The 15,628-nt window shown below is 38.2% G+C and overlaps 4 protein-coding genes across 6 annotated transcripts in view; 2 read left to right on the top strand and 2 right to left on the bottom strand.

The window, feature by feature from the left end:
- The window catches only part of LOC141908875 (uncharacterized), a 76,138-nt gene extending 72,874 nt beyond the window's left edge, over positions 1-3,264 (bottom strand). For both annotated transcript variants that reach the window (XM_074799133.1, XM_074799134.1), the window contains exon 1: positions 3,104-3,264. The gene's annotated coding sequence lies outside the window, so the exon portion shown is untranslated. The remainder of the gene's footprint in view (positions 1-3,103) is intronic.
- Positions 3,265-5,773: 2,509 nt separating this feature from the next.
- LOC141909263 (melatonin receptor type 1A-like) lies at positions 5,774-6,316 on the top strand. Its single transcript, XM_074799653.1, has one exon. It carries the CDS (start codon positions 5,774-5,776, stop codon positions 6,314-6,316), a length of 543 nt encoding a protein of 180 aa, XP_074655754.1.
- Positions 6,317-7,428: 1,112 nt separating this feature from the next.
- LOC141909262 (uncharacterized) lies at positions 7,429-7,994 on the top strand (the record flags this gene model as incomplete). Its single annotated transcript, XM_074799651.1, has 3 exons — positions 7,429-7,602; positions 7,696-7,825; positions 7,960-7,994. Coding segments are annotated over exons 1-3 (339 nt in total), but the record flags the coding sequence as incomplete, so codon positions are not given.
- A 397-nt stretch (positions 7,995-8,391) lies between these two features.
- On the bottom strand, positions 8,392-12,737 carry LOC141908855 (negative elongation factor B-like). 2 transcript variants are annotated; one of them, XM_074799087.1, is made up of 8 exons: positions 12,656-12,709; positions 12,107-12,134; positions 10,987-11,879; positions 10,515-10,617; positions 10,329-10,424; positions 9,446-9,817; positions 8,894-9,013; positions 8,392-8,802 (listed from the first exon to the last, which is right to left on the bottom strand). In XM_074799087.1, exons 3-8 carry the CDS (start codon positions 11,874-11,876, stop codon positions 8,662-8,664), a joined length of 1,722 nt encoding a protein of 573 aa, XP_074655188.1. In that variant the 5' UTR covers positions 11,877-11,879; positions 12,107-12,134; positions 12,656-12,709; the 3' UTR covers positions 8,392-8,661. The 2 variants fall into 2 exon arrangements, with proteins under 2 accessions (XP_074655188.1, XP_074655187.1); XM_074799086.1 differs by lacking the exon at positions 12,107-12,134 and having other exon boundaries at positions 12,656-12,737.
- Between the last annotated feature and the right edge of the window lie 2,891 nt (positions 12,738-15,628).

The following is a 15,628-nucleotide window of genomic DNA, read 5'->3' as shown; positions in this document are numbered from 1 at the left end:
TTGAGGTCTTGCCGTTAGTACAAGCCAAGACGTATAATAATTGGTACATTTAACCAACAGAACTCCTTTTTGTCTTGTAAGCCTATATAGGCTGGCTTTTATTTATGTATAAAAGATGACAATAAACTAATTATATATATATCTATATATATATGGTTCAAGACAAATGGACGAATTTTCCAGGAAGTCTTGAAATATGAAAAGAAGAAAGAAACCTACAACATCGGTGACATTACTATTAACAATTTCTACTAAATGAAAAGTTTCAGTCAATAGCTCACAATGAGAGAGGAAAACAACTGCTTGATGTCGACCACGACGGAAGAAAAATAATTTGAACATAAAACAAACATTTAGAATTAATTCACCGAGCATGTCTGCTTCGCAAAATAATATACCAAATCAAAAAGGTGATTCGTATAAGAATTTATGTATATTCTATTCATATGTATTTAAAATTCTGAGTTTAGAAAAGAGCGAGAGAGGTGTGAGGTGAAGTGATATATAATCATTGCCTGCAATAGCTTGCTGAATGCGATATTTGACTACTCGGACTACTGGTACCAGCGCCGTGATAAGAGCAACTGAGATGATTGATCATCAACGCTGAGAGGAAGTGAAATTTACAAATTCGATTAAAAATCATTTGTTTATGCGTTGTTGCGCGTTGCGGTACTCAAGTTTAGGTAAACTGTTATGTTTTCATGCTTTCAAAACTGAAAATTGATATTTTTCTCCGCTGGATTGTAAGTATTTTCACTTTCAATACCAAATGATAGCCTTAAACAGAATGACAGCTACACTTGAGAAATGGATAAGATTTCAATTCTATCAACGACCAGCAACTGTTGCCGAATTAGGTTTTTTTTCATATTCTTGACCCAGAAATTTTTGTAAGTCAACGGTCTTAACCGATCATATCTTTTTGCGTAAGCCCCAGGGGCCAGGGGAAGTACCAAACCGCAAACTCTAACCTGAAGATATGATTAGAACTATTCATAGAATCTATAGGGTACTATCAGTATATTATAGTAGGGCAAAAAATGATCACTTATATCAGACAAAAAATAAACTTCTTTCATATTCTAAGCAACGATCACAGCATTTTTGGCGCGTGCCACATTAGGCCCAGGTCAACTGTTGGTGCCAATGTGTGCATGAATGTTTCACAAAAATCCTCGAGCCAGGCCTGTGCCAAATTTTGATAACAGGCCTAATTACTTGGGTCTGGGCCAGTTTGACCCCGGCCAAATCCTTCCCTTGTGATCCCAGCTAGATTAGCTACAGAACAGCCTTACACCTTGAAATAAATGACAGGCCCAGAACTGACATATCACGTGTGACTTAAAATGAATGTTACTAAAATCCTAATCATTATACCTTCGCTCATAATCCTCTAGTAAACATTGATGAGCCGACTAAATGTCAGGTCGCCTAGACCAATAATAGTAAACAAAAATAGTGCCAAGAAACGAGAGTCGTACTCAGGCACGTTCGTTCGCAGGAAGCCCTGCTAACAATACAACAAACTTGGACTGGCTAAAATCATACAGATTTACATTTCATAGTTCATAGTACGGTCAATGATGTCCTGATTTATGTCCACAAATTTACTGCTCAACGAACAATATTGAGTAGGCCTATATATTTAATTTCTGATGGTAAATATTAGTTTTAGAATCTGATCGACTGCGGTCTGAAAGTAATCATCTTGACTTCAAGACGTCAAGATGTTCACTCCAAGGTCTAAATAAATCTGATATGAATCCATTATAGGTAAATCACTGATAAACCGTTAATGCAGAAATCAATGTATTCTAGGCCTTCAAATCATTCAGATCGTTATAGATATTTCTAATTGTTAATTACCCACTGTTAAATCTCTATAAGATCGTTACTTCTAACACTTCAGGCAATGTAGACTCATTCGAAGTAAATAAGTGCCAAATATCGATACCATTCGCCAAGTTTGTTATCAAAATGACATGTGTAGTAAGACATCTAGGTAAAATTCTAAATAGAAGGAAAATATTATTTTGAGACTATTTTCTGATTTTTCATAGGCATAAATAAAATAAACAAATTTCCATAGCTTCTCCGATGTTCCGAAACTTTCCAAAATATGGTGAAATCTTTTGTCAGCGCAGTCAGTTTTTTCGCACAAATAAATATCTATCTATTGAATCGGATACAAGCGAAGATCTATCATTCAAAAATGGTAGAAATTCCGAAGAGGTCGAGAGGAGACGTATCACGTTTCTCTTTTAGCAATAAAAATACGAGTGAACGTTAATAAATAATTCGACCAATGTCGTCGTGTATTGTAACAAAATTACTGAGGTATTTTCGTTCGATACATTAGAAAAATATAAAAGCATCGCAGCTTTTCAATGACTGAATAAAGAAGGCAATAAAACAGTAATTAGTTCTTGTTAAGAACTATACACACGATTATCACACCTCGTCTGAAACTGATTGTAAAGAATTTCATTATGAATTCAATTTTATGATGTCGATCAATTTATGAATATTATTTGTCTTAACTTTGAATTCCACGATCATATAGAGCTAGCTATTTCAGTTTTTTTCCATACGCCTTGGAGTAACGATTTGAAATTGAATGATGAAGTCGAATGATCATTCCAAACAAACACAGACAAGTGACCATCAAATCCAGTTGAAAAATAAAACCTCATAAATAATTACGATTTTGATTAACTTACAAAGTTGTATGTTCAAAATGTTCAAAAAAGTTTTCGAAGATGGCTCAAATCCCTTAATAGCTTTTCTTTCTATATAGTTAATATAGCTTTTTTTTCCTAAAACCTAATTCATCTTTTTTTGGTATCATTATGGTGAAAATATGGAATATATTTTTGGAAAAACCTTCACCTTACATACAGTAAACATAATCTAAATTTTGTAATTTCAAGAAAAATTACTTAGCAAAGCCCTACATACATATTTAAGTCTAGAACAGCTTAGAGAAAAGTACCTATGAGTAAAACATTGTGATTTACTTAATAATCTTAAGAAGTAATAAAAACTACCCGGACTCGGATAAAAAATAATTCATTGAGCGTGCAATGAAAAAATCACTTACTTTCAGTTTTGAGTGTCTAAGGCTAGATTCCGACTATATATGAATCCGACTTAATCCCTGTTAATCTTAATCATAATCCAGAACAGTAACGCGTCTTGAGAGAACGAATGTAGAATATATACACAGTACATGCGTGAACAGTGGCACACTTAAAGACTATATACCAGTCACAAACCACATGCCACTACTACATTCATATATATATATATAACACAATCTGAGACAATCATGAACAACGACCGATCGAGTGCATTTCAATACGCACTACTACAATACTGTGTATCGTGTCTCTTCAGTCAGACGATCATAAAACAGACATATTTTCATGAATGCCGTATTGCAGCAGGGATGGGGGTGCGGGATGAACATGTCATAGCCTATTCTTCTCGTTTCCATAATAAATACTGATGAATTCTAATGAATAAGCACAATCCATTAATTAACTAATTATTCCCTATTGTAGATAGACATAAAAGGGAATTCTAAAGGCTGCAGAGGTTCTTCCACTGGTTTCTTTGAATTGTAGTAAATGAAGTCTTTGAAGCCAGCCTTACATTCTGTTCTACTAGGACTAGGCTACTACAGTAAACAATTTCAAATGATAAATTTACGATAAAGAATAGTGTTTAATAGCATGCAATGATTGATACACCCCCAGGCCAGCAGTACTGTATCAACCCAGACTGCTAAGCTTACAGGTTTTTAGATTAGAACCTGTCTGACGAGTGGCGTTCCATTACTGAAGAATTAACTTTCTTTTATCCTACTACTTGCTTACTAGTACTACTACCCTACTACTTACCACCAACCAGATTGGCAGATAGGATGGACCTAGTTTTACCAGATAGCGCCGTTAACATAAATTTCTACCAGGAAGGGTTGGTAACCATTGGTGATAGATTGCCTGCTGAAAGTGTACCCCAATTAATCCACAACTATTGAATCAGCGGAATGCGATGGGTGATTTCGAGATTTCGAAACCGGGTTTCGAAACCAGGAAATGATTTAAACCGCCGCGGGAATAATTTGTTTCGTAGCGGCTGTAGTATCAATTGATGAAATAATTTGTTTAATATCGACTGTAACGATTCACTCGCTAGAGAATTTGTTGTGCAACGGCTGTATCAAAAAGTTCAATCCAATTAAAATCAAAAATATTGATACATCAACGCAGGAAAGGGCACAGACCACCTCTTCTAAATCCTATAGTAAAAACAAGAAATTCGAGCATTTAAGTTGAATATTTTAAGTGGTTGGACTGTTTTTGAATATAGTCCACGTGTTTAAGGAACTTACATTATAATTCATCGAGTATATACCTAGATATTGTTGTATGATTGATTTTGAAATTTTTTATTCGTCACAACTCTTACTAATGTTTTTGCCTCCCAGTGGTTTTCTAACATCTTGCAATCTACTTCCTTTTTCCAACCCAATGTTCCCCACCAACTGGTGCAAGGACAGGCTTGAACAATATCGAAAAAAAACATGATAATGCCAATAAGATTAAAAGAATTTTCAAACCAAGAATTTATTTAGTCGAACAATCTAAAATATATAAAATACACGACGTTTCGATCTCACCCCAGAGATCATCATCAGGTGTGAGAAATAGACTAAAAGAATGATAATGTCAATTTTTTCAACCGCATTACAGCTTTACACTTCACATCGGACCCATAGACTGTTGTTGGTGCTAATGTATGACCGATTTGTTGAGCTGTCGAAGTATTACGAGATAAGCGATGTCACTATAGCCATCGCCCAAAACAGGCTTTCAACCTTTCGCAGCCGAGAGACCGCCAATGAGGGAACGATAGGATTTTTATGAAATATATGAATTATAGATATTCCAACGGCTATGAGGGAGTTTCCGTATTAAACTAACACAATGAATACGAGAAAATGAAGCCCTTACTTTGTACTTTGTCGTGGGCATTCAAGGAAATACCACAAAATATAATTACTGATGGTGTTCAATGCTTCCTCGTTCCATAGTCTAATACTTGGTTAGTCATACTTCCTTGATCATTTTTTTGTGTTTCTTTATTGTTTTTTTGTCGATCGTCGAGCACAAACATTTTCAGTCACTCGCCGCACACAAGGTCTTTCGAATCGAGCCGTCCGATCATCGAAATTTTGCATCATCTATTGCCATCGACAACACAGCACAACATGGTAAATAATTGTTCAACAACCGGTGAAGATTCGGACGCAGCTCGAATGATATTTGGAATATTCTGCGCATTTTTATTCATAATAGGAACACTGGGCGGTGTGTTGGTTTTCGGGGCGATAAAAGTCGATGAAAGACTTCGCGATCAAACCGGCGTTCTTTTGGCCAATGTAGCCGTAACTGATATGTCGATTACGATAGTGATTATCCCAACTATTTTCATTTCAATAATCAGAAATAATACACCGTACGATGACAACGTCTGCATATTTCTTGGGACGATTCTTTACGCGACACTCGGTGAGAGCGGTTCCGCCGTGATGATGATTGCAATCGATAGATATTTTAGAATATGTCGTCCTGGTTTTTACAGAAGATATTTCAACCGCTGTTTCATATTGATCGCGATCATTGCCACATGGTTATTTTGGTTTGTGTATCTCGGTAGCCTTTACGCTACTAGTACAATTAAGTTCGGCCATTGTTCATACTTAATGACGTGTTTCGTCACTAAAGAAAATGATAAATCAAAGATCGTCTCCCTCTTGTTCGGAACATTTCTACCGATATCGCTGGCGTTTTCCGTGTATTCTCTGATCTGTTACAAAATGAAACGGGTTCGCATGCGAATCCATCGTCGCGATACCATTTGCAATAAGCGTCTGCTTTCTTTGAGGGAATGGCGAGCTATTAGAATGATGTTCGCGTCGGCAATTTTATTCGCGATTTTATTCATGCCATGGGTGATTTGGTTACTGGTGATGGACAAAACTGGCACGTTCGCCACTAAACGAACAGTCGGTTGGATGGCGATCTCGAACGCTTGTGTCAATCACGTCATGTACCCGTTGATGAACAAAAATTTTCGAAGAACCTACAAGACAGTGCTGAATGGTCTGACATACGGTATCTTGTTCTCCGCGAAAGAAAATCCTGTCGAACGCAGCATAAGCTTGGATATCATCTCAAAAACTACACCTTGCATAAAACCAAAGCGTAAACCTGAGATATCTGGTCCGATGTGGCATCTGCATTGATCGCTTCATTTGGAAAATAGGTGTTGGATCGTTACGGGTTTTCACAATGCCACGGATAAAGTTACTTTTTTAATGTCATGCACGAAATATGATTAATTTTCTGCAGTCTTTTTAAATTTTCCTTTAGAGAGTCGATTACTTATTCATTTCGGGTTCATGTCTACAGATATTATCTTGCTCTATATTCTACTCAAGATATTTGCCATTTTTAGGGGAAATCAGGGACTCGAAAATAGCAGGTGTAGTCGGTGCTTCAAGGGTTGGCAGACGATTCAATAAGAATGTAAATGAGTAAAGATTTTAATAAATCTCTTGCTAAGATCTCAAATCAAATCAGCCTAACTACAATCAAATGTATGATGAACTAATGGCTTCGATCGACTTTTATTCAATAATATATTCATTGATTTTATCCTTTATTTGTTCTTTGTAATTATGAATTAATATTCGAATTAAAAAGCGAAATTCTATCTAAAAAAACGATGTCTTGCGCTTTAATCAATCTATTCGTTAAAGATGCAAATGTTGAATGAAGATCGCTTAGAGGATAATGAAAGACTTAAAGTGATACAAAGTCAGAATCTCTCAGAAATCATCACTTCTGAATATAATATGAAATTAGTCGTTTCAGTTCATGTCCTTTTTGTCACAATAGCCAAAATTGCGAAAACCTTTCGAATCTGTGAGCATATTCTTTTCAAGTGGCACACACGTCGAAAATTGTTAACAAACAGAAAAGAATATTAACATCTGATCAACAAGAATTTACTGCATTTCTCCGGTGAAGTATTCATTTTTGAGTCCAGATATTTTCGTAATGATGACATTCTACAAAATGACAAAATATTTTCGAAAAAATTTGTTCTTTCTTGAAATGGCCATGGTAATCACATTCCAATTGAATTTGGTAAGCAACCCCTGTGGACATTTCCAAATGGAGAATAGGCCTACATAATTTTCTTACAAGCTTGGTAGTTCAAAAGCTACTTGACCTTTCTTGTATCAAAATAGTAAATATGGAAGTTGAAATTCCTTTGTGATACATCTTCTCATGGTAACGGCCGTCGCTTGGGAACGGTCGTCGTCGACCGGATGGTGGGGAACATGGAAAGATGGCCAACGTTTACACCAAGAAATTCCATCGGGCTCGAACAACTACATTACGAGACTTTACGAATAAAACTGAAACCATAACCCGCCTGCCGAGGATCCTATCACCGACCAGGCGTATCAATCCTCATCCCAAGGGTCTGGTCAGACAGAGTCCGTACAACAAAGACAATACGGTATCAAAATGTTTGAGAGCCATTTTCTCTGGATTACTGCATGTACCTTAGCTATGAGGGCGTGATTGTAATTTCCTCATTTCTACTCATCAGGCGTTTGATATATGGCAACCCTCGCCGATCACGACCAAAACTACTTTCCCGCTAATGATTGAACATTTAGGCAGAGTAAATTTTTCATCCGGTCCCATCGAAAGGCTATTGAACGCACATGCGCCCAAAGGTAGGAATGAACCAATATCTGCAAGAATTTTATTGTAGAATTCTTTATGATTTTGTGTTTTGAAATAATTGTTTCAGTTTACCCTGGACCCGGTACAATCTAATTTCAATAATTTCAATTGTTTTCTGTATAAGGTATTCCCCCCGAGATTGAATATGCGATGGATTCGATTTCTCGACGATCGTACTGCTACCCGCAATACGAGGTTTTCCGTCGATGGAAAGGCAAACAGAAAACAACCCGATTCGGCCACACCCCAGATTTCATAGCTGCCCGGGGCATCGGTAAGAGGGCAATCTAAACAAAATTGTCATTTCATCGTCGATTGGCTGTTATGGTGGAATTTTCAACCAAACTCAGAAATCCTACTTCCTTTTTCCAGTGCCGTCACTAGTGGTTCCGAGTTATCCGCCCGCTCCGACTGAAGAGGAATTCTTCGCCAAAAAGAAACTAGAGTTCGCTGCATCTAAACCACGAGGGAAGAATAACTAATAATGACACCAGGAAGTCGAGTAGATACTTTGATAACACGAATATTTACTTTACAATAATACATACACTTTATTCACAGATAAAGCCAATTATTTGAACTAATAAATGCACAAAAATAAAATTTAATTTTAGCAAAATTCTTTATGTTTACCTATGTATACACTTTCAAACTATTGATGCAATTTAAAAATCCCGATTTTAGAAATGCCATCAGCTAAGTAAAACGATACATCAGAAAACGATATAAAGACAGATTAATTCTATCCTCATTTCGTGACATGAAATGAAAAATTAACTTCATATTTCTGAGTGAGTGAAGGTTCATGTTTGGAGTTGGAGCACGTTTATACCGGACGAGGAGTTGGAGCTGGTACACTCATCAGCGGTGAATCTAACTGTTGTTCAGGTTGAGGCGTAGGACTCGGTTGATAAGATTGAATTTTATCGTTCACAACTTTATACGTCTCATGGACGGCTTCACTGTGCTGAAAATACATTAGAAAATTGATGAATGTGTTTTTGCAACATCTGAATGAAGGAAACAGAATATTTTGACGCTCGAATAATGAAATTTACCTCGGTTCCTGGTTCGATGATAGTCATCAGATTATCCAATCGTTTACCAGGCATTTTATGATGCACGTGATACAGCAATCGCAGTAAGTGACGCATCACGTTCTCTTTCGATATTGACGGCTGCAAAAAACAAAACCAATTCGTTTTCATTTTGAAAATCAATGACATTTTACTTTTCTTTCGGGCCAGTTTATTAAGTAGCAAACAGGTAAGGCTGAGGCAAAAAAATAAGCGTTTTTAACCATTTTGCAATAGTAAAAGTAAGCACTTGGCTAAAAGGCACAAGTGACACTTTTTTATCATTTAAAACCGCGGTCCTCATCTATAACAGGTAGTTGTCGAAACAAATAATTTGGGATACCAAAAGTGAAAAGTAAGCACTTTGTTAGCACTTTCAGTAATTTTTGTAAAAAGTAAGCACTTTTTAAGGTCCTAAGTAAATTTCTTCAAAATTAAACACTTTGGATACTAGCTATGAACCCTGCTGGTATGTACATATAATTCTGATAAAGATGGAAGAGACGCTTTGAACCGCGAATTCTAAAATCTTACCATGAAAAAGTCGTCGAATACCGTTATACAGAATTCTTCGTGGCTGAAATCATCGCTCATGAATATGAGATACGAGACGAGCGTGTGCAGAAACGTGTCCTCGAGAGAACGTTCGTTTTCACATTTCAATAAACACGGCAGGGTACGACTGAGCGCCGCGCGGTTCCTCTGTCGCGCCGTCTGCAACGTGTACTGCATCGCGACGAGGCTCGCGATCGGACAGTGCAACATGTACGACACGAAGAAATCGGGCACCGACGTCAACAACGGCACCGGTTCGTCGGGACCGAATTTAGCGATCGTCGCCAGAATTGATTCGTCGACCATCAGAGACATGAGACCGGGCAGGAATTTAATCATCAACGGCGGCTCCTAAAATTAAACAGTTCATTAATGTAGAATTCATACAAACAATAGACACCTCCTAAATCGATATTGTTTATCTCGGTAAACCATTAATTTGGTAAACCGCTTAATTGGGTAAAAGAAATTGAGGTCCCGACTGTATTGATTTAGAGCTAGTCTACTACAAACTAGACAAAAATTTCTAGTTGCCTATTTCTCAAAATTGCAGCAGTTTTAAAGGGGTTTTTTAAAGGAGGTTTAAAGGACCCTGATTGATGTAACTGTCTGAAGTCCAAAGACTAGTTTAGAACTGAAATCTATGAGAAATAGTATTTAGATTTGATTTATGATTGAAACTACAGTAGATTCCTCTTAAGTTGATGCTTTCAAGTCAATTCATCTCTAATAACTCGAACAAGAATCTTTGCAACGGAATGTGAATTGAATTTCATCGTTTAACTCATATAATCTCCAGACTCAACAAAAATCACTTGTCCCCATTGGTTCGTGTTAGGAGTCTATGGTATCGAATACGTACCAGTTTTGGTTCTCTATATACAGCACCATCCACGAGATCCCAAGCTTGAATACCGAGGCAAAGCAATCGCAACAGTACAATCAACTCCCCGTTATCCTAAAAATAATAATACGCTTGATTCAATTCTGTTTTGAACATGCTATTCTTGTTAATTACACTCATTCTCCGGAGCAGGTGTGAACTTACCCTGGGTAAGGCCTCGGTGTTGACTGAATGTTGTAGAGCTTTCATAATGGACATTCCTAGTGTATGCATAGCATACGGGTCACACAGTATCAGAGAAAGCTGTCTGAAAATAACAAATTTATTCATGTTTTAGCAAAAGACCAGCTCACCAGGACCAGAAATTCGATTTTAAGAGACAAGCACAGGGTGGCCACCTTCCTCCTATTTTACAAATTCACTGAGTTTTACATGTTTGATTACAAAATTCCTGAGTGAATCTTCAGGTGATAGGAGAAATTTCTTGGTTCAAAATTTTACAATAAATTCATTCTTCATGAATGATGTATTGATTAAGAAACGAGTGGTCAATAGCATTATCTGAATTCCCAGAGTTTTCCAGGTTTTGGAACAATTTGTCAATAGGTCTCAATCAGGTCAGCGGCCACACTGCGAAGCTTAGAGATCCCATAAGAAACCAATTAGCTGCTTTTACCCGAGAACGTGTTCCTGGCCGCGTTTGATGCAGTCGAGGAAACCCTGAAGTTCTCTCGCTCGTTTCGAGTCGACGTATTTCTCGCGAATACAAGCGTCTAAACACCACGCGAATTTATGACACGGATCGACGTTGCACACTTCGTGAATCTCGAGGTCGTGAAGCGCCATCAGGACCTCCGTTCGCAGCGTGCAGTAGTGATGATTACGACTGCGCAGGTAGAGATTTTTCAAGCAGATCAAAAGCATTTCGTAAATGCGCGTATTTTTGCCGACCATCGTCACGAGTTTCTGAACGATTTCGTGTTGGCGACGATTTTTCGGCGCCTGCGAATAAAACGAATGCTGCGTCAACTCGTGATTGAGCAGGAGTTTCTCTTTCTCGACGATATACTGTTGAAACAACGGTTGAATTTCCTCGCCGAACAGCTCTTTGTTGTCTTGCCAAATTTGACGCTTAACTTCGACCGCGCATTCGTTATACAGATCTTTGTCTTCGAGTATTTGAGTTAAATAATCGTCGCGAATATTCGTGATGTGTTTCAACAGACCCATCACGACCGGCTGCAACAGTTTGTTTTTCACGACCGGGAAACATTTCTGCAGCAGATCGTTCAGGCGTTTATGCTTGTCGGGAATATCGGCGCTGTTCGCCAGATCGCCGATCTTCGTTAGAAGACTCTCGCGGAGTTCCTCCATGACGGAATTATGGAATTCGAGTCGGTTGACGCCGTGTAGATCGAGGAAAGGCAGCGCCGGACGCAGCGATGGCAGCAGAATTCCGTTTTGCAGTTGAAATTCTTCGATAGCGGCGAGAGGGTCGGTACAACTCGTGAGTGCTTCGCTCAGAGCATCGCTTCCCGGTATTCCAACCGCTTCCAAACCAGCCATTATCTACATGAGAAAATAAAAATCATCGATTCTCTTATATAGCACACTCCTACAAATTGTAATCAGTGAACATCGGTATGAAATAGACACAAACTTTCTTCATTTATATTCAAGATATTAATGAAGAAAGCTCAATAGTATTTAATAGTATTAATAGTAACAAAATAATTTTAGTTTATTTATATTTCTATTTTCGTCCCGATCAAGTGTTGGATCCAGACAATACCAACTGCAATTCAGTCTAGATTTCAGTCTACCCTTCGAAAAAAAGAAAGTCAAAAAGTTAAGCTCAGCCTGTTGGTACGATAACTTATTTTGGATCTGAGGTAATTCAATACATGGCAGATGATGAAGAATATCAGGCTATTCATCAAAGGATGAGATCTGTTTTTTTATAGGGTCTAGCTAGTGGATTTTCAACGTTATTATGCCATTTTTTCAGCATTCATTTACGTCTGAACATTAGAACTCAATGGTCTGAATGGATGTTCATCATATATAATTCAAATGCCTGTCTAAGAAAAGTTGTGTGTGTCACTTCCTTCAGGTTCTAGTCTCTCATTCATCCCAAACAACGGCTGTAGGGTTTATCACTGTTTATAGGCCAGGGGAACCCGTATACATCATCGTGTCAGATAAACCTTCGCAGTTCCGCGCGCGCGCACCAGACAGAGAGGCAGAGCAGAGGGATACAGATGGTGATGTCATCACCAGGGCCAGGCAGGGAACAAAACGGCTCACGCTCACTTGTTACAATAAAAGGTTATAAATTTTCTCACCCGTTAACGAACTGAATCCGCGTTCGATAAAAATATGGTTTGTGAATTTATTTTGTTTTGGCCTTACAGTGATTATTTCCGGGTCCACGCAACCTTGAGAAAACCATAATCGAAGGTTATCGTTTTGAAAGTCACGGTACGCGTGATTTGCGGTAAGTGGATTCGGGCACTGTAGACTATAATCGCCGCGAAACTGACAACTGTGAATACCGCCATGCTCCTCGCCATTTTTGTGAGTTCCAGTAATGGGTAATTGCGGTATTCTTTTCATACCTGGCCTCAATGAATTAAGATTTTTGGAGATAGAACTTAGATCATTGACATCGCCCTGCGGAGCCGGACCGCCCAGGGGCCGTGCATTTTCAAACACCGGGCGTTTAGTTCCTCAAAGATTCGCTTTGAGGAGATTGATGATAAACTGATTATCATTATTTGGGATAAACCCGTTCGTTATTTCAGAATAGGCCTGCCTAAAAATGGTCTCTAGTGATTCTTTGCCTCTGAAGCAACAAAACTAGTTTGCCTGGATTTTCAATATGCGAAACAAAACGTTTCTGAAATCTTTGTTCACAACTGCATAGAGAATAAAATTTACACAGGAATTGATAATGGCTGTTAACTGATAAGCGGTGTTAAATGGTCGTTTGTAAGGTCGATGTTTTCCGCCAACTTTACCGACTAAAGCTGGAAATTCGAGAATCGTGAAAATGATACTCATCGAAAGCACCATTTTAGTGGCCTTCGTCTGATTTTGAGATGTCCCGGTCTTGGTTGCCGACAGAGATTTCCGTTGCTCCATCTTTCTAAATAAGATAATAATGAGAGCTATGTTTGCCGTGAAAACTAAGACGTTTGGAACAAGAATGCGCGCGATTGGTTCGACGTATCGGTTGATGATTTTACGAATTTTTGAATACTTTCCAACAAAAACCGCCTCGTAATGAAGCCCGCGAAAATATCGAAATTCATATTGCGCTATGACCTTCATAGTGATCGGGTAATACGAACCAAACGCGATTGAAATTACACCCAAAATGGCGACGACCAACTTTAAGCTACGTTTTACGTGCAGCGGAAAAAGTATAGTAACCAATCTTTCACATTGAATTATAACAACGAGATAGTTACGAAACATCAGAAATCCGCTGGTAAACATAGCCACCCATATATAGATAAACGGGGATATTCGGAAAGGTGGAAATTCCGTGATCCTGTCTCCATACCGCGCGTAGTGGATATAATACCGTACCGGGTCCCGCACAATTTTCGCCAACAAATACATAATGTCGACGACTGCGAGGCATTTCAGTAACTCGATGCAGCGGTTTCTAGTTTTCATTTTCTGGAACACAACGATGACCATCGCGTTGAAAATGAGTCCCACTATGAGAATCGGCGGCATAACGAACCCCGACGTGATCCATTTCTCTATAAACGACACGTACACTTTACGTTGTGTGACATTCATTATTTCATTCCACTCGGACTGTTGTACTCTAAATGAAATTCTATTAGCACTAATTTTCACACGCGTATCTCCTAATAATACCCCCGATATTTTTACATCGAATGAATGCGCTAATATATAACGGTGCGAGTGGATGTTTTGAAAACAAGTTGTGAAATGTATTATAGATTTTCTTTTCAGATGCAGCGAAGGCTATTGCAAATTCATAAAAATAAAGTAATTCGGCGCGAGTTATTCGGTGCGTGTATTTGAAAAACGAGTGTAGAAAATATAGATTTTCTTTTCAGATGCAGCGAAGGCTATTTTGCAAAATTTAGAAATAAAGTAATTCGTCAGTTTGCGTGAGATTAAATCAATCCATATCGCTTAGCAATGATATTTTTAGAGATGACGCATCTCATGAATCGTAATCGTAAGGCGGTCAAGTCTCTAGCAGATAATCTTCTTTCATGGACCGCCCATGCACAATCTTTTTATTGACCATAGGTCCACTTTGGACCGTTCTTGTACTAAAGCATTTTGGCGTGCGCCACATAATTTCACGCAATCGTTACGTATAGGGTTTTCTCTTAGTTAGTTACCTAATCGTTGGTGGTAAGCCTCGGATGGGCTTATACCAACGTGGTTTGTGAAAATATCCGATCGTGAAACTAAACCACTGACAGGTTACTGACTAGGTTTCTCTGTACATGTTAGAATTTTCTATACTCTATCTAGAGCGAGAATGAGAAAACCGGCTAAAAATTATATCTTGTGTCTACTAATCGGCCGGGTAATTTTGTTATCGCAATAAAATTTGCGATCAGTTCATTTCTATAGTTGCCGGTTCGGCTATTGTAAGCTTGATCATGAATTTTAAGAAAAAAGTAATGTACGAGGTAGATAGGCCGCAGGCTGGGTCAACTTTTTAGCCAACAGAAAGAAGAAATAAGGTATCAATTGCCTACTTGAAAGTTTATTGACGCCTTGTAAAATAACACATCGTCTATTTATATGCGTTGTCGGCAATATGATAACCAGTCGAAAGTTATCTCCGATACCGTCACCAATCACCCAAAATCGCTGATCAATAACAACAATTTTCCTGCTTTGATTTAAAGATAAATGAATAATATTTGAATTAGTTGATTCTGAAATGTAATCTGTTATAACGGAGTATGGTAAGTTTAAGAGGTGTCTGCAGGAATTCCATCGACTTTCATCAAATTTAAACAACAGTTTTTGTCTGACTTTTCCGTGTACGAGTTTATAACGTTTGATCATTGCATAGCGCAGTATTCTGTACTTCAGGCCGGGTAAGGGCAGACGGTTCCGAGTCGTTCATTGCACGAAGTCTTTCAACACTGTGACCAACTTAGTAGCTTTCATTTGGACTGATTACAAGCTTTTGTTGTTTTGATGGACGCAGGGTTCCATAAAAAAAACGAGTAGATATGATTTTGCCCAATTTGTGAGCCAACTCATTACTCGCATGCCACAGCGGGCACATTGATGCGTGTCAGACC

This window comes from Tubulanus polymorphus, chromosome 7 (genome assembly GCF_964204645.1).
Source record: "Tubulanus polymorphus chromosome 7, tnTubPoly1.2, whole genome shotgun sequence".
Taxonomy (NCBI): domain Eukaryota; kingdom Metazoa; phylum Nemertea; class Palaeonemertea; order Tubulaniformes; family Tubulanidae; genus Tubulanus; species Tubulanus polymorphus.
The sequence above is the reverse complement of the archived record's forward strand: the minus strand, read 5'-3'. Positions and strand labels throughout refer to the sequence as shown.